Consider the following 22,511-nt stretch of genomic DNA (forward strand, 5'->3'; position numbering starts at 1 on the left):
TCACTTTATCTACGTTATTATTTAATGTGGATATTAAATGCAAAAATGGTACAAAGTATACTTCTTTATTTGATATTCATCCACAATCTATCATCAGACAATTTGATTTCCTTTACATATGTTCCGTTCAGTTTTTCCCCATGATTTCCAAGAACCATTACATAATTTTCCACATTGAGATTCATCCTTAGCTTCTAACTGCTTGAAAAGTACTTCAATTTTGCATGAGCAGTAATCTGGAGACTGGGAAGCATTACTGAGTGCTGACAGCCCAGATCATTAGACAGAGCATGTAAATCCTCTGAACCAGAAATAAAGAGTGCACAGATTTTCAACTTGACTCCCATATCACAGTTTGTATGCAAAGTACGAACCCCAGGCTGAATTTACATGGCTTGGTGTTTATTTATTTATTTCTGCCGTTGTCTCTGAAAATCCCATCTGTCAAAAGAGTGCAATGGAAAGTTTGAGAATTGTTAAGTGTCTACTGTGCTGTTCGAAATGTACATTGGTAGCTTTTATATAAGAAATAAGCTTACATATTTTGTACTTTATTGTATTTTGGCTCCTAAATTTTTTTGTACCTCTTATAACATGAAATTATATCCATTTACTATTTTTTACGCCATGCGGCATAAAAAAAGCCTTATATGTACAGTCATATGAAGAAGTTTGGGAACCCCTCTCAGCCTGCAGATAACAGTGGAATGCCTTTCATTTACCAGAAACATCTGGGTGTTTTCTGAACAAAGATTTTTAGTGAAGCAGTATTCATTTGTATGAAATTAAATCAAAGGTGAAAAACTGGCTGTGCAAAAATGTGGGTACCCTTGTAATTTTGCTCATTTGAATGCATGTAACTGCTCAGTACTGATTACTGGCAACACCAAATTGGTTGGATTAGCTCGTATAGCCTTGAACTTCATAGGCAGGTGTTTTGCAGGTGTGTCCAAACATGAGAAAAGGTATTTAAGGTGGCCAATTGCAAGTTGTGCTTCTGTTTGACTCTCCTCTGAAGAGTGACACTGCATTCCAAGAAAAACACCTGCTACCTACTGTCAAATTTGGTGGAGGTTCCATCATGCTGTGGGGCTAGTTCAGGGACTGGAGCCCTTGCTAAAGTCGAGGGTCAGATGAATTCAACCCAATATCAACAAATTCTTCAGGATAATGTTCAAGCATCAGTCACAAAGTTGAAGTTTCACAGGGGTTGGATATTCCAACAAGACAATGGCCATAAACACACTTCAAAATCTACAAAGGCATTTATACTGTCAGGACTTACCCTGGTGGTCTAGTGGGCAGCGGGGTCCACTGCCGCTCCTTCGGCGTGGACGCCCGCTGCGCAGCTCCCTCTTCCTCCTATGCCGGTTCCTCTAGGGCGCGCGCGCCGCACGTGTACATTATTTAAAGGCGCAAGCCCCATTGCCTGCCAGAACTTATGCCTTGCACCTCTCGTTAAGTCCAGGTGGCATCTGAGTACGCCGAGGGCTCCTCCCGAGGCCAAAGGCGGTCACTTAACTGGTGAAGTCGAGCCGAGACCAGGGTGCTTGGCATCTGTTCTAGTGTAGGGTGCCGACCGTGACATATACAGAGGGAGAAGTATAATATTCTGGAATGGCTGTCACGGTCCCCCGACTTGAATATCATTGAAAATCTATGGGGTGATTTGAAGCAGGCTGTCCATGCTCGGCAGCCATCAAAGTTAACTGAACTGGAGAGATTTTGTATGGAGGAATGGTTTAAAATACCACCATCCAGAATCCAGACACTCATCAAAGGCTATAGGAGTCGTCTAGAGGCTGTAACATTTGCAAAAGGAGGCTCAACTAAGTATTAATGTAATATCTCTGTAGGGGTGCCCAAATATATGAATATATATATATATATATATATATATATATATATATATATATATATATATATATATATTAAAAGGAAGTTGCTAGTTTGAAAGCTCAGCTTATATAGTGAATAAAGTACCCCCCTTGTAAATTATAAGGATATTATAAGTTACCGAGGAGTTTCTTGACCACATAGGTCATGGAACTCCGAAGTAACTTCTAATATCCTCATATTTTGCAACAGGGGGTACTTTATTTATTATAATACACAAGTTTCAGTGAGTTATGTGACAGAAATGGCATCACTACTCACCGTTTATAACTGATAACATCAGTACTCCTTGTTTATAAGGATATAATTTACAAGATATTCATGGCTTTTGTGTATTATATCAAACAAGGGAAAGTTGTGCTCACCACTTATTTTTAAAAACATTTGGGAATCCGTCCCACCCTACTCTTGCAGATTCCCAGTAAGACCAGCCCCGGATCATCGATTACAAAAACCTTGCAGAGAGACATAGGGGCACATTTACTTAGCTCGAGTGAATGAATAGAATAAAAAATACTTTGAATTTCGAAGGTTTTTTTTGGCTACTTCGACCATCAAATTGGCTACTTCGACCTTCGACTATGACTTTGAATCGAATGATTCGAACTAAAAATCGTTCGACTATTCGACTATTCGATAGTCGAAGTACTGTCTCTATAAAAAAAATTTCGACCCCCTACTTCGCTAACTAAAACCTACCAAACTATGGGGAAGGTCCCCATAGGCTTTCCTAGTTTTTTTTGATCGAAGGAAAATCGTTTGATCGATGGATTAAAATCCATTGAACGATTTTTCCTACGATCGTTCGCACAAACGAATAGCGGTAAACCCTTCCTCCGATATTCGAAGTCGAAGGATTTAACTTCGACGGTTGAATATCGAGGGTTAATTAACCCTCGATATTCGACCCTAAGTAAATGTGCCCCATAGTGTCTCTCTGCTAACAGCACTACTGGTCTCACCTCAGTAACAACATCTGAGAATCCGTGGCCCAACATACATTCCATCAAGAAATTCCCCAGGAAACTGGGGACCTTTTTGTCACCATACCACAATATATAAGCACCATTATATATTTATATAAGCACCATTAAATATGGAGAAAAGCATTGTACCCCATTTTTTTTTTTACTTATCTCTAACTATCTAATTCTAACCACCAGCATTCCTCCCATAATTCTTCTGGTGAGAAAATGTTAGGAGCAAAGGCTTCGGATTCCCCTGAATTTGCCTAGCTTTCTTTTATCTACAAAATGTGTTTATTTACACTTTTTTATTTTGCAATAGGCACTCCACGTTGCTTATAATTCTTCTGTATTTTACAGATGTTGTGATGGTATTAGCTTATAGATACTTAGGGGCACATTTACAAAGCTCGAGTGAAGGATTCGAATTAAAAAAACTTCGAAATTCGAAGTGTTTTTTTGATACTTCGACCATCGAATGGGCTAGTTCGACCTTCGACTACTACTTCGACTTCGAATCGAACGATTCGAACTAAAAATCGTTCGACTATTCGACCATTCGATAATCGAAGTACTGTCTCTTTAATAAAAACTTCGACCCCCTAGTTCGGCAGCTAAAAGCTACCGAACTCAATGTTAGCCTATGGGGAAGGTCCCCATAGGCTTGCCTGCGTTTTTTTGATCGAAGGATATTCGTTCGATCGTTGGATTAAAATCCTTCGAATCATTCGATTCGAAGGATTTAATCGTTCGATCGAACGAATAATCCTTCGATCGTTCGATCGCAGGATTTGCGCTAAATCGTTCGACTTCGATATTAGTTATTAGATTAGATATTAGACGATTTTAGTTCCTGGTCGAATATCGAGGGTTAATTAACCCTCGATATTCGACCCTTAGTAAATCTGCCCCTTATAGTGCTGTACGTACGTATGTCCCTTTCTGCTTCCACTATGACTCTCCAAAGCAAAATAAATTGTGCTGGGAGTAGGTGTAAAAATAAAGTTCCAAATGTTTTATTCAATTATAGCAACCAATCCAAGGTTAGATATGTTAGTAAAGTGCAGTTAGAATAATGAAAGCAAACATCAGACTGATTTCTCTGGTTTATCTGAAGGCAGACATACACTGGACAGGCTATCAGATATTGTGGCTCATTTATAAACTGGGCAGATTTGCATCTGGGCAGAAACACATAGCAACCAATCAGTGATTAGCTTTTTTTCAGTCAGCTGCAGGTTCAACATTGATTGGTCTCAATGGACTACTGCCCATGTGCCCAGTGTTTATAAATGATCCCCATTGTGTAACTGTCGCATCCATGTGGATGAACAAATATCATTCAGTTCCTTTTATCTCTGTATCCACAAATTCCCCATCCTCCTGCCAAAAGTGGGCATTAGCAGATGTCCATTAAAATATAGTGATATGAAAGAAACAGTTCTGTATCTGCATTATTAATGCCTGTATAATAAGAAGGAAAGTGGCTTAGAAAGTTCTTAGCATTGTGTTTTTTGTTTGAAATAAAAGGCATTTGTCCAAGAAACCTTGCATAGCTTCAGTGTTTGTCATTCATAAAGTCTGTTCTGTACAACATAATAATATCATGCATCTTTTACAGTCCTTGAAAAGCACTAGCATTGTGCAGTTTTTTTTGTAATATTTCAATGTCCCAAACATTCATAGCGTGACATTGCTAACTACTCAGCTTTTTTAATACTGTGCCAAGCACTGAGGGATATTTTGCTTAACTTTGTCTATCAATCACTGCCACTGAATGGGTTTCAAGGGTAAATACATCTCAACTGGGTTTTTTGCCTTGTACAGCATATCCATCTCGGGCACAATTTTATTTAGGAAATAGGTATGTGTCTTTATGATAGATCTATCTGTTAAACCATTTAACACAGACCTGTCCGAAATAGACAAATAGAACCTGTTCATTCTTGCATCTGCTTCACCAACACAAACACTTATCCATATTCCCTTGCACCAGCCCAGAGCTAATAGTTTGAGTCTAAATAGGCATAAACCCATTCATTTTTTAAAAGTAAAGACATTCTAGTTGGGCACATCTCTTCTTTTGTACACATTAACTGAATATGATCCAGCACCTTCTTATATACAATATGAATCTTGTAAAGTTTATCGTTAAGTCGTAGAAGACAATTTGCTAGTAAACTAAACCGTCGCTAGCATTAGTTTGCACCCTATCACCAGATGATAGGATGGGTGGGCTCATGGGGTGGGCTCATGTTTAGGGCATTCGAGGATCTCTTCTGTCTTTATTATGGCTCATTGGACATTTGTTTGAAAAAGTGGTCACTTCAACATTTGCACCAACATTACTATTAAAGACACCCATACGACTTTTAGGTACCCGTCCTATCCAAAATAACCTAAGCACAAGAGGGCTAGTGAAGTTTCACTAGGCAGAAATGAACACTAGTGAAAATTCGCTATGAAATAATCGCCAAGACAAAGTAACACTAGCAAAAATGGCTGCTGAGACACAACTTCGCATTTTAGTAAATTAGTAACGAATTTGCTCCTGGCAAACACGGAGTGTGGCGAAGCAGTCGCTGGGGAAGATACACCCTTTAGTGAATTTGCCCCAAGGAGTTGTCCGGAGAGCACTGAGGTGTCCCACACTTCTTTTGTTTGTTGCTTACCTGCAGCTAGGGTCGCCACCTTTTCTTAAAGGTTTTGGCGGCCGGTGGGGGGTGGGAACAAAAGGGGTGGTCTGCAATGCAAAAGGGGCACATATTGTGATGCAAAAGAGGCAGGGCACATCGCGCAATGGCAAGGACGATGAAAAAATGGTAAGGTCTGAGCGAATGGGGGGCAGGGCCAAGGGCATTTTTTTTAAGGGTATTACAAATTTAAACCAGTTTAATACTGGTGAAAAACATTAATTTTCTTGTCCAATTCATCTCGGTCTCCACCTAAGACCTTTATCAAGAGAGGTCTTGATAAAGGTCTTAGGTGGAGACCGAAACGTTGGCCTGTTTTTAAATGGAATAATAAAATTAATATGTTTTAAATTTTTTCAAATCACCGGTGTGCTCCTACTTTTTTGATTTATAAAAATAAGCATATTGAGGAGGCACCCGATTCTTTATAACTGTTAACTGAGTGCGGGAGGCCTTTAGACTATTTTATATATATATATATATATATATATATATATATATATATATATATATATATATATATATATATATATATATATATATATATATATATATATATATATATATACAAACTATATATATATATATACAAAACTATATATATAAAAAAAACTAAAAAAAATGCTGTTGCACACAGGGACTTTTAAATGGAGAAAAAAAAAAAGATTTTTTATTGCTAAAAATGGCTAAAGACTGACGTTTCGGCCTTTCTCAAAGTGAAGCTGATGGATATATATTGAGTATGCACTATACATTAGAGCATACCTGAAATATATTTGTACTGCTAAGTTTTTACTAGTATTTCTATTAATGACAGATTTAAATACCACAACAAGTATGGCAACACATGAATGCATTGCAGAGATTACAATCAATGTGTTTCTACAGTACCAGAGGTTTTTCTGGTGACAGTCATCGGTTTAATGCTAATCTGATGCGAGGTGACTGTGCATTCTACTGCCACTAATGTAACTCTGATATTTAAGTACCTCAACTCCCAAACCACCAAACTGCTTTGAACCTGCTTGTTGCCCTCATTATTAAAACATTCCCATAGCATGCCAGAAAGCCTTGTTTCTTGTTCTTGCTGCTAAAGAGGTTGGCAGGTTAAACACATTTGCTCTTTGAATTTATGTTTGTTCTATCCGCTTTCCTATACTCTGTATCTTTAGAACAGCAATTTGTGCTCATTTTTATACTGCTTAGACTCTCTCTCTCTTCCCCGAATACAGATTAGTTTTGAGGAATAACGAATTATTTTATTTTCACAGGCATAGTTCATTATTTGTAGGTAATGGCAAGAGATAATTACACAGGGAAGTGATAGTGGAACACATCTCATTAAAATGAGTTCCCACCAGAAATACTTGATATATTACATGCTCCGTTGGCTTGTTGTTATGTTTGTATCTCCACACTGGAAATAAACATAGTGCAACATAAATGGGTGTATACAACTGTGCACAAACAGCAATTAATCGTCTGTCTTCTGAATAGAAGCTCTGTGGGGCTAAAGGGAAATCAAAGGCTTTACTTGGCTTTTGATTGCGGTTAGGACTCTCAGTGCCTCTCAATCAGAATCATTCACTGCACGAATATCGCTTGGGGTTTGTGTTATTTCTGCCCAACTTTCAGCACAGCTGAAAGAGGTCTTTCATCACTTGGTAATACCATTTTTGTGCAAACAATTTCTTTATTTAAGTCAAAGGGTATACAATAAATGCTCTGAAAATGCAATGGGCAAATAAGTTGGCCAGAAAGTATAAAGTTTCAAAGGCATGAGTGCATGACTGAATTAATAAAACTAATATTCATACCAACGACCTTTGGATTCCATGTGTCTGAATTTCTGAAGTGTACTTAGTAATCTTTGATGTCTAATTTCATTTTGTAAATATACTGTATGTACTGATTGTAAATTTCAGAAAGAGACTCAGTATTAATAACTCTATGATATTGAGTACTTACCTACAAGTAAGTGCTTATTAATCACGACAGGGCTGTCTGAATGCAACCTTTATTTTTGTAATGACTGGATGGCCCATCATGCCTACATTCTTTAAAGGAGAACTAAAAGCTAAATTGAATATGGCTAAAAATGCCATGACCTTATTGTGTCAGCCTAAAGTTTCAGCTTCTCGATAGCAGCAATGATACAGAATTTCAAACCTGTCACAGAGGGTCACCATCTTGGAAAGTGTCTGTGACACTCTCATGCTTAGTGGGCTCTGAGCAGCTGCTGAGAAGCTAAGCTTAGGGGTCGTCTCAAATTAGCAAGCAGAAAATTAGATTTGCCTGTAATATTAGCTGATGCTACAGGGCAGATTATTAAAATCTAATGCTTGTTGCACTGGTTTCTGAGCTGCCATGTTGTCGTTAACTGTATTAATTACTAATCAACCTTCTGTTGTGACATTTATATTCTAAGAGTTGGTCCCTAAGTTCAGTAAGTGACAACAGCACAGGACATGTGCAGTGAATCAGAAGAGTAGAAGATGGGGAGCTAGTGGGACATTTTTGGAGACATAGAACTTTACTGCTAAAGGGCTGTGGTTGCCTTTGGCTGGTGCAGAAGTTCAAAACAGAATGCACAACATTTCTAGCCTACTTCTTTAGTGAGAGAAGGATTTGGTTTAAAACTAGAGAATACATTAATTACTTTACCACTGTTATGTCTTATATGATTACCAATATTTTATAGAGTACCGTTATATAAAGCAGCACCGTTATATTAAGAATAGGGCATATACAACAATGCATAAAGCATAAGCCCAACAAGGAAGTAAACGTGTTAAATGCCTATATAAATAAATTCTAACGTATACAAAAAGTTCTGACAGACCTATAGATGGTGCGGCATATCTAATGTATGTCTTAAGCTTTATTAAATGTTTGACATTTTATATTTGGTTAATATTGTTGGTGTGGGTCAATGCAGATGAGAGTCATCAAGTGTCCCTGTACACATTAAAGTCATCAGTCAGTCTGCTTTTTCAAATGGGCCAACCAACGTTAGTTTGATTTGACAAAAAGTCCTAGTAGAATTGGCTGAATTCTGCAAAATATCTGTTCATGTGTGTTCAACCTTTTTTATATTGTACTCTTAGTTATAAGCAGTGTGTTATAAAGAATGTTTGCACACAATTAGCCACTGATCTAGAATGCTCTACAACTACAAGATTTTGTCTTGCATTAAAGGTGCAAGAATAAGGTGTCTGTCCCAAATGCTATTTTATCTTTTGTATTTATTAGACATAATGATATAAAGGACCTCATCCCTTCATTTTATGTAGTGGCAGACTTTAATTGACCATTAGTATCTGCTAAGGTAGGGGAACTATCCAACCAAAAGTAAAAACCCAGGAGCATGACCCTGGCAGACTTCTTAGCACTCCCTCCTGAACAGGCACAAGGAACTATTTATGAACTGAAAATAATTAAATTACTTATTTATCATTAACTGTCACATGCTGTATGACTCCAGTGGGTACAATTATACACAATACTGAGTGCTCAGACTTAACCCAGTTCAGATCACTTGGCATAAAGCACAGAGTGCAACAAATCTAACTTAACACCTGCCTTGAGCAGTCAGTCAGTAAACGGCTTCCAGTGGGCCTGGCACAGTGTTAGATGTTGTTGAAACCATAGGATAATAAGTGACAAAGGCAGATCTATTCAGAGTCATATAAATAATCATATAGAGCTGTCATTATGATAAATAACAACTAGAGTACTGTGAACAAAACCAAAAAAAAAAAAACACTGGGAGCTATTGCTTTTATAATTTATTTTAAAGCTGTTCTGTGGTGCTTTGCCACCAAGAGACAATACAAACCACTTCGAATTAGACAGGACACTTGGCTGCTGGGTTTTATTACAGCTAAAACAGCAGCTTAAAAATAAAGATAAATAAATCTGAGTAAAAGGTAAATAGCATTTACTGTCTAAAGTTCTATTTTATAATGGGTAACATTTATTGATTCTAGATTCAGGCTAGGGCTATACGGCTAGCTATATCAAGGCTCAGGCCAGGCTCACAACCGGAGTCCAAAAAATAAATCCGGAGAGTTTACATTTAGTAAATGAATGACATTTCATATAGATAAAATGGGATATTTTATCTATAAATAAAGAACATACTGGAATTGTCTATCTTTAAAGGGGTCAGATAAAATCTTAACTTTCTATTTTTGTAATTTCAGGTCTGATTGTTCGAGAAGTGAGTATAGAAATATCCCGGCAGCAAGTAGAGGAGCTCTTTGGTCTGGAAGACTATTGGTGCCAGTGTGTAGCCTGGAGCTCTGCAGGTACCACAAAAAGCAGGAAGGCATATGTGCGGATAGCATGTGAGTATAATGTATTTTGGATTCAGATTCTTGATCAATCATTTGTTTTTATTTCATATCTTCACTGCTTTTATAATTATTGCCACATCCGTTTAGCCATATATTTGTCTTTCTAGTCATTGGACATTTCTTGAGATTCTAAAACTCTTAATTATTTGCATTATATGTTAATGGACTACTTTCTAAAAACATACGTAACAGCTTTTTTAAGAACAGCAATGAGCAAACTGCATGATTAAGGCAGTAATGCATCGTGCTCAGATGAGTTCACCAGACTTAATATGTAACCGATATCTCTTTAGACTGTAGTTACGGAAATGTCTTCAGATGACAATATACTTGCAAGACTTTCTATGAGTCTATATCGAACATGAGATGATATTAAATGAATAGAAACTAAGTGGCTGTCTGGAAAGTTGTTTCACTCAATATTAAATAGAAGGAAAAGTAACGTTCTTGTGCGGAATTGATTACATTTGTATTGTTTTTATGCTGTTGAGGTTTTTTTAATAAACAGATCCTGCATTTATTATAAAGTTATTAATCCTTTATTTATGTATTCCAATATATTCTGCGGTAATTATACTTCATTCACAGCAGACCCTGTACCAGTGAAGCTTATAGGCTAAGGTCCCTATCACATTCAGACACACACATATCAGTATTAAGTTAACCAACCTCTATGTTCTGGAGAGTGTGAGAAAACCTTAGCACCCAGAAGAAATCCATGATCATCTGGTTTGTTTGCTTTATAGGTAGCTTTTTATGTATATAAATTGTATAAAAATAATTTTTAAAGCCTATACTACCTTAATACTCTGGATAAAAATTATCTCATAACTGTAAGTAGATGCAAGAAGTAGATAGATCATTAAATTGTTCTTTGATCTTGATCCACGTTAGCTAAGAGATTGGTGCAGCTAACAGCTGAAATTAGTAGAGATGTAGAGGTGTATATGCCCATTTGACCATGAAGTAAACTTGGAAAGGCTTACAGATCCTTTTAACTTTAGTTTAGATACATTTGTTAAAGCAATACCAAGCAACCAGGGCCATGTATAGCAGTCTAAATGAAGTATTTTTAGCACACCACTTTAATGTATCTTTGAGGTCTATTGCACCCTATTTATTTTTGTATTTTTACAAAAGTACAACTGTTTGCATTCCTGGACAGCCAAAAAATGTTATAGTGATCCTGTACAATGCTATACCTCTACACTAGAAGTTAATTTGTTTCACTGCCATTGACTTTTTTGTAGGTAATACAGTATGAGTACTGCAGCTTACTTAGCTCAGAAAGCATGTGTTTCTATATCTTCACATTGATACCTATATGAGGTCTGGTATATTGCTTGACTGAGAGGTTCTTCACTGGCATCTCAAGAAAATAACTGGTAGTTAAATATAGAATGCCCACAATGATTTGCTGTAAAATGGCAGTAAGATTACTCTTTACCAGTGGCATATCTACCGCAGTTGCGGGGGGGGGGGGCAGGGGTACAGGGGTGCCGGCGGGGCCTGCTTACACAGTAATATGCACAACAGGCAGGGACCATTTCGGCAATCAGTGCCGGACTTAGGCCAATTTCGTCCAATTGGGCCCGTGCTCCCCAGGGTCCCGCACCATGAAGGTAGCTACTACAAGCTGTGAGTTTTTGTACCACTTCCTCCCCCACACCGGAAGTTCAACAGCAGGAGACTCTCTGACTGAAGATGCGATCAGTGCCAGACTATCATCATCAATCACTGTGTGCAGCGTGTGAAGTGAGGTCATGTTTTGTACCACACAAAGTTTTTTTTATTTAAGAGCCCACACAGTGGTTGATGATGATGGTCTGGCACCGATCTCATCTTCAGTCAGAGAGTCTCCTGCTTTTGAACTTCCAGTGTTCAGGACTTCAGGCTGCATCGGATAGAGCAAGGGGGAAGAGGGGGGGGCAGGAACAAGAGCAGCAGAAGCGCCAAGCAGTGACAAACTCGCTGCACAGACTAATTTGAATTTTGCACCCACACTGGCTCTGTATTGGTTATGGACTTGCTAAAAGGCAAATTGGTGGCTCAGTGCCACCCCCTCCTTCCGTCTCAGCCCAGGGAGATACCTGGTAAGGACTTGGACTTGTCTTAAACTATTTCATTGCTGTCATTAGCCTTTTTAATTTGTAACCCATTGAAAATTTGATATTTATTTTAATATATGTGCTGAGGTTATTATCTATGAATCCACCACAGTGTAATTTTGATATAAGTTCTGGGGGTATTTATACATAGAATTGCTACCATGCTATCTTGATATGAGTTCTGGGGGTATTTTACATGAAATTGCATTCATTCTGCTAAGTGTTTTATGGGCATTATAAATGAAATTGTATCAGTGGCTTTTTTTCAGAACAATGAGTTTCATAGGAAGAGGTTTAGAAGAAGAGCTAAAATAGATGCTTAGATATCTCTATATTCAAAGTGGGCATGGTCTAACTTCGCCAGTAACAGCTCATAAGTTTGCTCATAGCCTTTACAAAGAGATACGTGAAATTGTCACTTTGCCATCCTTCTATAGTTCTGGGTATTTATAAGTGAAATTGACACTTTACATTCCTTCTATAGTTCTGGGGTATTTATATGTGAAATTGCGACTGTGCCATCCTTTTATAGTTCTGGGGAATATATATGTGAAATTGATACTTTGCTATCCTTTTATAGTTCTGGGGTATTTATATGTGAAATTGACACTTTACCATCCTTTTATAGTTCTGGGGTGTTTATAAGTGAAATTGAGACTATGCTATCCTTCTATAGTTCTGGGGTATTAGTATGTGAATTTGGCACTTTGCAATCCTTTTATAATTCTGGAGTATTTATATGTAAAATTGCAACTGTGCCATTCTTCTATAGTTCCGGGGAAATTTATATGTGAAATTGACACTTTACCATCCTTCTATAGTTCTGGGGTATTTATATATGAAATTGGCACTTTACCATCCTTCTATAGTTCTGGGGTATGTATATGTGAAATTGCTACTATGCCATCCTTCTATGAGTCCTGTGGATATTATACATGAAATTCTCCCACTATTTTATGCAGAGGGGGCCCTGAAAATTTTTTTGCAGGGGGACCCTGGCATCCGAAGTTACGCCACTGCTCTTTACACATCAATATCTGCAAATTATTTAAAATGCAGATATACTAATCATATACAAACTATATGTCTCTTATTAACTAATAAAGTAAAGGGTTATTTCCTGTTTTGTTCTGACTTTTGATATTCAGTTGCCTACCACCAAGAAAATACATATACATTTAATCCTGCTTAGAAAAATTTTATATATAGCCTTTAATCAGGTCAGGATGTTCCATGGCCTTATCAAGTTCTTAAACTAAATTTAGCAGACAAAAAAAACCTGAAGTCAGAAATGTGCATTAAAACCTAATATTCCGTAGAGCGGAGTTAATAAAGTGACATATAATCCTCTTTTTTTTAGCTAAGAATAACACAACAGATGGAGAGATATTTTTCTCAACATTGACAATTAATGGAGTTTAAACAGGGAAGTAATTAAGATAAGCCTTAACAATAAGCAGTACATTTTTGGAATATGAACCCACACACTCTACTACATTCTCTGTAAATAGGTTTTCTATGCATTCTAACAGATGCTGCAAAAACTTCTTTTTTTTTCCCAACAATAATTTTTATTGTAAATTTTGTATTACACAAAATAATAGTTATATCATGGAAAATAAATTAGGAGAAAAAGCAAATCATACAAAATATCAATAATAACCAAAGTAGAAATGATAATATACAACAACAACAAATTGCTGGTTTGTCAATGATACAGAATGTATTACTTGCTGTATATTCAAGGATTGCATTATTACAGATTTCAGGCTTGGGTCCCTGAAATGTACTGCATTGATTGAGGGAACGTGGCACCTGGGATTCTTATACTGAGGGCTATATTTGCAGTGGTTACATGAAGAGAAAGGCCTGGTTTAGAGTACCTGCATGTCTATAATCCCTGAAAAACTTTCTTGTCTAGAATTGTTTTTATATATTAGCCAAACAAGCTTTATTATAAATCTGTAATCCTCTGACTCCTGCCATGCACATACCTGCAATAAAAATTTGCATTTACTTTATAATCACAACTGAGGCTTATATATGATTGCCTGTGTGAGCCCAGCTTAAAATTGGTTGGACCTCTCATAAGGGCCCTTGTTGTTATTGAAAGCAAATGAGATCAGCTTAGACTTGCCAGCTTTGGCCTGTTAATCCTATTGCAAGTTTGGGCCAAGCAACCATGTCTCTTAGGCAGTTATTACATTTGACTGCATGTTTAGACCATGAATCAGTAATTTAATCTGATTGTATTCTGGGGTAGAAAACACTAGTCTAACCAAGGCCTTAAATACCAATCTATAAAGGCAATCAGCAAAATGATGCTCTACTGTCTATTTTCTGGAACAAAGGGTTTTTCTCTCCGTTTACTGCTTAAATAAGTATATGTAGTATATTTCGAGAGGCAGATTTACAACAAGTAAAATAAATGACAACTTACTGCCAGAAAAACAATAAAAATGTCTTCAAAGCATTTACAGTACGATTTCTGTTTCCTCGTGTAGCATACAGTATTTCTCTTCCCTACACCCTATAAAACTCTGCAATATTACCACGTTTAGGAAGTCGCTGAAAGCAGCCGTGCAGTGACGGAGTTTTCAGATGAAAACAAAATACAAATTGTTTCAAAACACATAAACGTGGGGATTTATCTGGGCTATAAAATATTAAGGCCAAAATAAACTTCTGTTTTAACAGCTTTATTGCATAACAGAGCCCTATTTTTTTTTTTTTTTTTATGTGTTTTGGCACTTTACCAAAGAACACTTAACAGATGGTCATCTTACTGACAAGTTCAAGCAAAGGTCTGGGCGTATTAAAAGTGCAGACAGCACTACAATAAAATCTGCTATGTTCCATTGATGTGATTTTTTTTTGGTGTGTCTGTGAATATTTTGTTATTTCATCTTCTTTTACAGTAATCATTTCTAAAATAAATCCTTTTTGTATTTAAAACAATTTCAGAAAGTTATTTACTAAACTCTGAAAGCCAAAAGCATGAAAAATTAATTTTTTTTACTAGTATAAAATCCAAATTTTTAGTAGAAAAAAATGAATTTTTTGGAATTGATTATACCCCGAGGATGGAAAAAGTCTGAATCCTAAAATCCAGCTTCTCAGACCTGTTGAGGTTGTGTATAAGTCAATGGGAGACGTCCCAAAGATTTTGTGAACTGCACTGAATCTGACGTTTTCTGGGTTTTCGGGCAAAAATCAAAAAAATTCGTATTTTTCACGCCTTTTTTTTATTTTTTCCTGCATGCAAAATTTTTGGGAGAGTGTATTGATAAATAAGCCGAAAAAACCTGTGCAGATTTGGTTTGAGTTTTTTTAAGAAAATATTGAGATAAATTCGGGCTTTAATAAATAACCCCCTACTGTACATGTTCAAACTCAAAGATATTTTTACTAGGTAACAAACAAGGTTTACTATAGCTGTTTGTTTACCCAAAGAGCTGTGTCTAGCACTTTGCCCAAATGAGTTTGATGCAAAATGCTGATAAGTAAATGTAGTGGGTTATTTATTAAAGTCTGAATCCAAAAAACTCAAAAAAAAAAAAAAATTTAATTATAAAATCCGAGTTTTTAGTGGGAAAACTTGAGATTTATTATACCCCGAGGATGGAAAAAGTCAGAATATGAAAATACTCCCTCTCAGACCTGCCGGGGATGAATAAAAGTCAATGGGAGTGGTCCCTATCCTATTTGGAAGTTTCTGTAGTCTGTGCTGGAATTAGCACAAAAATCCAACTATTTCAGGCAAAAAGTCCCAAAAAAATCTAGTGATTCGGAAAACAAAATCTGAAAAAACGTACGATTTGGATTTTCACTCACTCGTTTTTATAGAGTTTTTACCCAATCTGAATAAATCGTGCTTTTTTAATAATAAATAAGGGGCAATCATGGATTCTAGTTTGGTTGGACTTTTTTATTTTAAATACTTTTGATAAATAAGGCCCATACTGTGTGTGTATATATATATATATATATATATATATATATATATATATATATATATATATATATATATATATATATATATATATATATATATATATATATATATACCTGTGGAGAAAATGCCTCATAACCAGTAAATGTTTCCTTTTTCCTTTCATGTTTCTTATCAGCATGTTAATTGGAACGGGAAAGCTTAATCAATCTCATTGTGAGGGATTTGCGTTGTTTTTTTTTTTTTTTTTAAATATCATTTTTAGACTCTGGCGAAGAAGAACTGTCAATCCTAGTAAAATCTTTTTTAATTTGAGAAAATCTTGGGTCTGGATATGCCCCAATGCAAAATGTATTGTTCACCCATTTCCACTGGAACTATAAAAAATCTTCCTAATGACAAAAGCTGATAAACAGGCAATTATTACATATAACGATATTATCTTTGTTAAAAAATAAAATGCAGGCACAGTGAGCACAGTAACCTTTTACATGAACATAAAAACTATTCTAATGAGGGTTATTACCTGCAAAAGAAAATACAAATATAAAAACATTTTACGATTCCCCCATTCCACCCACACATATAAAAAATATTTTTCCCAGGTCAGTATTAAAACTTTCAAATTTCTCTCATAAAGAGAAAAAAAGAAGACGGAGGCAAGTAATCGATCTGCTTAAAATGTAGAAATCCTGTATGGAACAGTTTTCTATTAAACTGTGAGAGCTATTTGTCATTTTTAATAAGTACAAAAAAATAAGACTAATTTGTTCTATAAAGGGAACATTTCCATTTGCAGTAGTTCCTTAACCAATAACGCTGAAATTTCTGACTTTCCGAACAATCTGTTCTTCAGTATGATTGCATAATTGCTCTTCTCTATCATACACCTTTAAAAGGAAAAAATAAACTTTTTTTGCTTTTCATTTACTGATCATCAGCTATTGTTCAAGATTTTAGAAGAAGAAAAAAAATGATTTCACCCTCCAGAGAGCTAGTACTCAAGGTCTATAGTCCATTAAAACAGAAAAAAAATATATTGAACATCTCTGCTCAATGAGCATGTAATGGAATTAACTGTGGAGTAATTTGAATGTGTGAAAAATGTGTCTGCTGCAGTAGATGCTTATATTTATTTAATAAGAGGTCAGCCATACTGCATGAAATATCTCTCCAGAGTTTTAACCCCTACAGATATTTCCTCAGGGTTATTTGCAGTAATATATATATATATATATATATATATATATATATATATATATATATATATATATATATATATATATATATATATATATATATATATATATATACACATATATATATATATATAGTCATAGGCAAGAGAGAAAAACCGCACCAACAGGTCTTTATTAGGGATGTAGCGAACTGTTCGCCGGCGAACTAGTTCGCGCGAACTTCGACTGTTCGCGTCCGCCGCAAGTTCGCGAACGTCGCGCGACGTTCGCCAATAGGCGTTCGCGTCAAAATCGGTCGCCCATTCGACCATTCGATCGCTAAAATCGAACGATTTTCGTTCGATTCGAACGAAAATCGTTCGATCGAACGATTAAAATCCTTCGATCGTTCGAATCGAACGATTTTCGGATGATCGAAGTTCGCGAACAGTTCGCGAACAGTTCGCAAATTATGCCGGTGTTCGCGAACGGCGTTCGCGAACACATCGGCGGCGGTTCGCTACATCCCTAGTCTTTATACAAAAATAGAAAACCTTTTATTCAACGTTTCGGCTCGACTGCTGGAGCCGTCTTCAGCCGTTCCTGAAGACGGCTCCAGCAGTCGAGCCAAAACGTTGAATAAAAGGTTTTCTATTTTTGTATAAAGACCTGTTGGTGCGGTTTTTCTCTCTTGCCTATGACTATTGACACATGTAACCAGCACACAGGCATTGCTTTTTTCGGTTATCCGTGTGCACTGTACTCAAATTTGCTATATATATATATATATATATATATATATATATATATATATATATATATATATATATATATCTGTTGTTCCACTGCTCTAAGTTTATCACATTTAATAAAAGAAAATCTTAAATGATAAAGATTGGTGGCCAAAGTCAGTGTTTCACAGCAGCGGCCTGCCTGTTCCTGCCAAATCTGATATAGGCAAAATGTTTGCCATACATCGGCATAGGGAGCAATGACTGGCATTTCAACTGCCCCAGTTTTTCAACTGTAGACGTGACTGTAGATAAACTTTAAAGGGCTCCCCCTCCAACTATTTTTGCACTTTGTAAGAAAATTAAGTTCTAAGGCAAGGCCACAAAGGCCTGGGCCTAGGGTGGCAGGAATTCAGGGGCAGCATGCCGCCCAGCCGCATTCAATATGTTGCGCATATGTGCATATACAAGATGTGCACATGGGCCTATACCTCCAGGCACAAGCGGAGGATAAAGGACGGGAAGGGTAGGGTAACAGGGAAGTTGATGCAGACAGGGAGGGGAAAGGACGGTAAGAGAGAGGCGGAAGGGGAAAGGGGACATGCAAAGGAAGGGGGAGGCAGAAGTGAAGGGTGAAGGGGGACAAGGAAGAGGAGGGAGGCAAGGAAGCAGATGGGGAGGCAAAGGGGGGCAATGAGCGGAGACAGCCTAGGGGTGCACTGCTTGTAAATCCGGGCTTTCCACTATACATTAATTACAACTTTCCAATGTTTTTAAAGCTGTTTGAAAATGTTACCGCTTTTAAAAGCAATATATGCCTGCCCTGAATTTTTACATTCACATTTTTACATTACATTGTGTGCACTCCTGGCCCTGGCTCCTGTTCAACTGTGCAGCAAGTCAGCTGAAACCCGAAGAAGATTTTATTCCTGTTACAAGAGCCACATGTAGAGAACAGAAAGGGACAACCCCGCTTTAAGCTGCATTTTCAATTTAACTTTTAGGGGCAAATTTATCAAGGGTCGAAGTGAAAATTCTAATTTCAAATTAGAATTTAGAATTTTAAAATCTGAATTTTTTTTTTTAAGTGAAATTCGACTAGGGAATAGTTAAAATTTGATTCAAGCTTTTAAATAAATGTGAATTAAATTTTCGAAATCATGTACTGGCCCTATGGGAGGCGCCCTGGGATCAATTTGGAGTGTTTGCAGCCTTCATGAAAATCAGAGAAAAAACTCGAATCGAATTCAGTTAGAATTCGATTAAAGGGATACTGTCATGGGAAAACATGTTTTTTTCAAAACGCATCAGTTAATAGTATTGCTACAGCAGAATTCTGCATTGAATCCATTTTTCAAAATAGCAAACAGATTTTTTTATATTCAATTTTGAAATCTGACATGGGGCTAGACATATTGTCAGTTTCCCAGCTGCCCCGAGTCATGTGACTTGTGCTCTGATAAACTATAGTCACTCTTTACTGCTGTACTGCAAGTTGGAGTGATATCACCCCCCCCCCAGCAGCCTAACAACAGAACAATGGGAAGGTAACCAGATAGCAGCTCCATGACACAAGATAACAGCTGCCTGGTAGACCTAAAAACAACACTCAATATGAAAAAGCCAAGTCTCACCGAGACTGATTCAGTTACATTAAGTAGGAGAAATGACAGCCTGCCAGAAAGTAGTTCCATCCTAAAGTGCAGGGACAAGTCCCTTTGAAAAAAACATGTTTTCCCATGACAGTATCCCTTTAAAGTTAGCGGGTTGATCCCATTCACCCGAGTTTGAAAAATTACATTTTTTTCGGAAATTGGAGTTGGTTAAATTTTGGTCATATTTCGAGTTCATGGGAGTTTAAAAAAAACTCCCATGAACTCTAAATTCGACCCTTGATAAATCTGCCCCTAAAACTATTGAACATTTTTAATAAACTCAATATACAATATACAAAGATGCTTATTATAACAATTAAGCATAACAGAAAAAGTAATTTTTAAGTGGGGGACCTTTTTAAATATTCCATGCAAAAATGGTATAGTGCCAGTATACCTCAGCTATGGTAGTAGAAGTGTGATAAATACTGGTAACCCCGTAAATAACATAGTTCTTATAGTATATGTATGTACATGCTATAAATGCCCTATTCAGTTAATATGCCACCCCCATATAGACTACTTGGTCATGGCCTATTTTTTTTTTTTTGGCTAAATAATCCACAATATTATATAATTATATAATATAATTCTGTGGAATCACATTTAAAATGTAATAATTAAAAATCCTGTCTTTACTAACACTGCTTCCCCCTTTTCCTTCTGAAACAGCCCTCTTATAAAACAATAGTCCATTAATTCCTTTATTTGCACAAGCGCTTTTATCAGATTTTCTACATCATTTCTGGTAGCTTGTGATTTTTTTTACTGTTACTGTGACCTGTAGTGTGACCCATAATAAATGATGCATCTTCTTTTTTAAATGATGTGTAAAAGAACTTGACAAAAACAGGCCTTAACCGAAGATAACCTCTGTGGATTTGACCAAGAACTATCACAGGCAATTAATTTATGTATCTGCAGTGATTTGTGACTTGACTTTACTGTATATAGCTACAGAGATTTCTTTTACTTGCATAAAATAAATCAGATATTTTAAATTAGAGTAAATATCGAGTCTGAGATACAAAGGACAGATTCAAAGAACAGTAGAACACTACTGAAATGACATTAGCCCTTTCCTTGTCACCAGCACATCAAGCTTAGATTTGATTCAGGTTGTGACCTCAGCAAAGGTATTTATTGTTGTATACTAGAAAGTCCTGCTTCAACTGTGCATACAAGTTGTGTACTATAGTGAGTCAGTTTCCTACCAGGATGCATATGCCAGATCTACTGAAAATGCCTAGTCTATTAAAGGCTGTGACATGTATACAGAAAAATAACATAGAAGCCATGGATTTGTTTTACCCTACCAATAACAGTAAACAATATCCTTTTTTAACAGCTGATAATAGCTTTTCCATCCTGGCTATTTTTTGCAGGAGTTGTTGGAGTCTTTTCTTTAGTGCCCACAGTTCTTTGGGGACTGGCTACATTTTGTATTTGGTACTTGGTAAGTGTCACCAGAAACATTTTTGTGAACAATTCCTAAAGGGGTGAAATCACAAGCCTCAGCTAGCTGCCCTGCAATGCAAATACTCTGTTTAGTTTTAATAAGCTAAAAACATCATTCTGGAGCACTTAGTGGTCAAATGGTCATTGACTAATATTACCTTCATGTTTAACACCCCCCAGGAGGCTAACATTTTCCGGAATCCTCATAATGTATAACATGCCTGGTTTCCTGAATTCATACTAAAATCTTTGCTGAAGTTCATGTAAAATATAAGAAATATAGGCTTCTTTATTTGCTTCGCCTTCCCTGTAATCAGTATGTGGAAACTAAAATGAATGCTTGATTCGTTTGTTTTCTTGATTAGTTTCCTTGGAGGTGGCAAAATTATACCTACTGAAGTGAGTTACTCTTTAGTACGCCTCAAGACAGGGCTTCTGATTTATATGCTAGCAAACTGTAGGAATGTAAAATTAAACCAGATGCGCAATGGAAAATCGTAGGAGGGTTACTAAATTATGAATAGGAAGACATCTAGGATATGGATATCCTATTAAATTCATTTCATCCTGTGTGGATATCCCATTAAGTTCATTTGATCCTAATGAATGTGATCTTCAAAAATGTTAAGAGTACAGAAATGTACACCTCTTATGTGCTGGTCTTGTAAATGATCCTTTGCTGCAAGTGCCAGGTCAAAGATCAGCTGCATCAGCTTGTAAATTCATGACTTTACCTAGCAGGTCAGATCTCCAGTTTATTCTGTTAATCTAATAATCTCTTATTTCAGTTACTGTTTGTATTTAGGAGTTGAAATAAAACACTGGCCTTTAATCTTTTCTTTTCTAAAGGCTCATCATAATCAATGCCATGTGAATCTTCCTCGCCAGCAACTGAAATCTTTATCTTCAAACATCCAGATGTAAAGTTTTAAATGTCTTTCATGATAACGTTTATCATTGTGTTTACATGACTGTATTTTATCAGTTGTGTGTACAGCAGAACAGAAGACTTGCCTTTAGGGTAAGTTTTTGGACTTTGGGCTTCTGTCCTATACTGAAATCAATTTCTATATTAGGTAAAACATTACCTATTTTATTTTCAGTGATTTACTTGATTTACTTGGGGAGATTGGTCGCCACAAAGATGAGGTGATTAGTGTCCAGGCGACCAAATCTCCCCAATGTGGCCTTACCCTTAATGGCTAACTGGAATTTGTATGGGAAATGCAATAGCATTTATTCCTTTTTTAGACAAAAGAAGTCCTACTTGTGGTCTTCTGGCTGAAGTTGGACTATATATTCATGGTTTGAGAGCCATTTAATAATAGCAAGGCATAGACATAAGATAAGTAATATTAAGATCTACTTGTAAATCACTGAAAATAAAATAGGTAATGTTTTACCTAATATAGAAATTGATTTCAGTATAGGACAGAATCCCAATTATAATTGGGGCTTAGAATTTAAAAAACTTCAAAGCAATATTACAAACAAAAAAAAAAAGGAAAAAAATATAT

General features: G+C 36.4%; 1 protein-coding gene across 2 annotated transcripts in view; it reads left to right on the forward strand.

Moving 5' to 3' along the window:
• Positions 1 to 22,511, forward strand: part of unc5c.S (unc-5 netrin receptor C S homeolog) — a 265,714-nt gene that overhangs the window by 175,826 nt on the left and 67,377 nt on the right. For both annotated transcript variants that reach the window (XM_018243405.2, XM_018243404.2), the window contains exon 3: positions 9,760 to 9,903. In XM_018243405.2, the coding sequence (XP_018098894.1) occupies positions 9,760 to 9,903 (144 nt within the window). The remainder of the gene's footprint in view (positions 1 to 9,759; positions 9,904 to 22,511) is intronic.

The sequence above is a fragment of the Xenopus laevis genome, chromosome 1S (genome assembly GCF_017654675.1).
Source record: "Xenopus laevis strain J_2021 chromosome 1S, Xenopus_laevis_v10.1, whole genome shotgun sequence".
Taxonomy (NCBI): Eukaryota; Metazoa; Chordata; class Amphibia; order Anura; family Pipidae; genus Xenopus; species Xenopus laevis.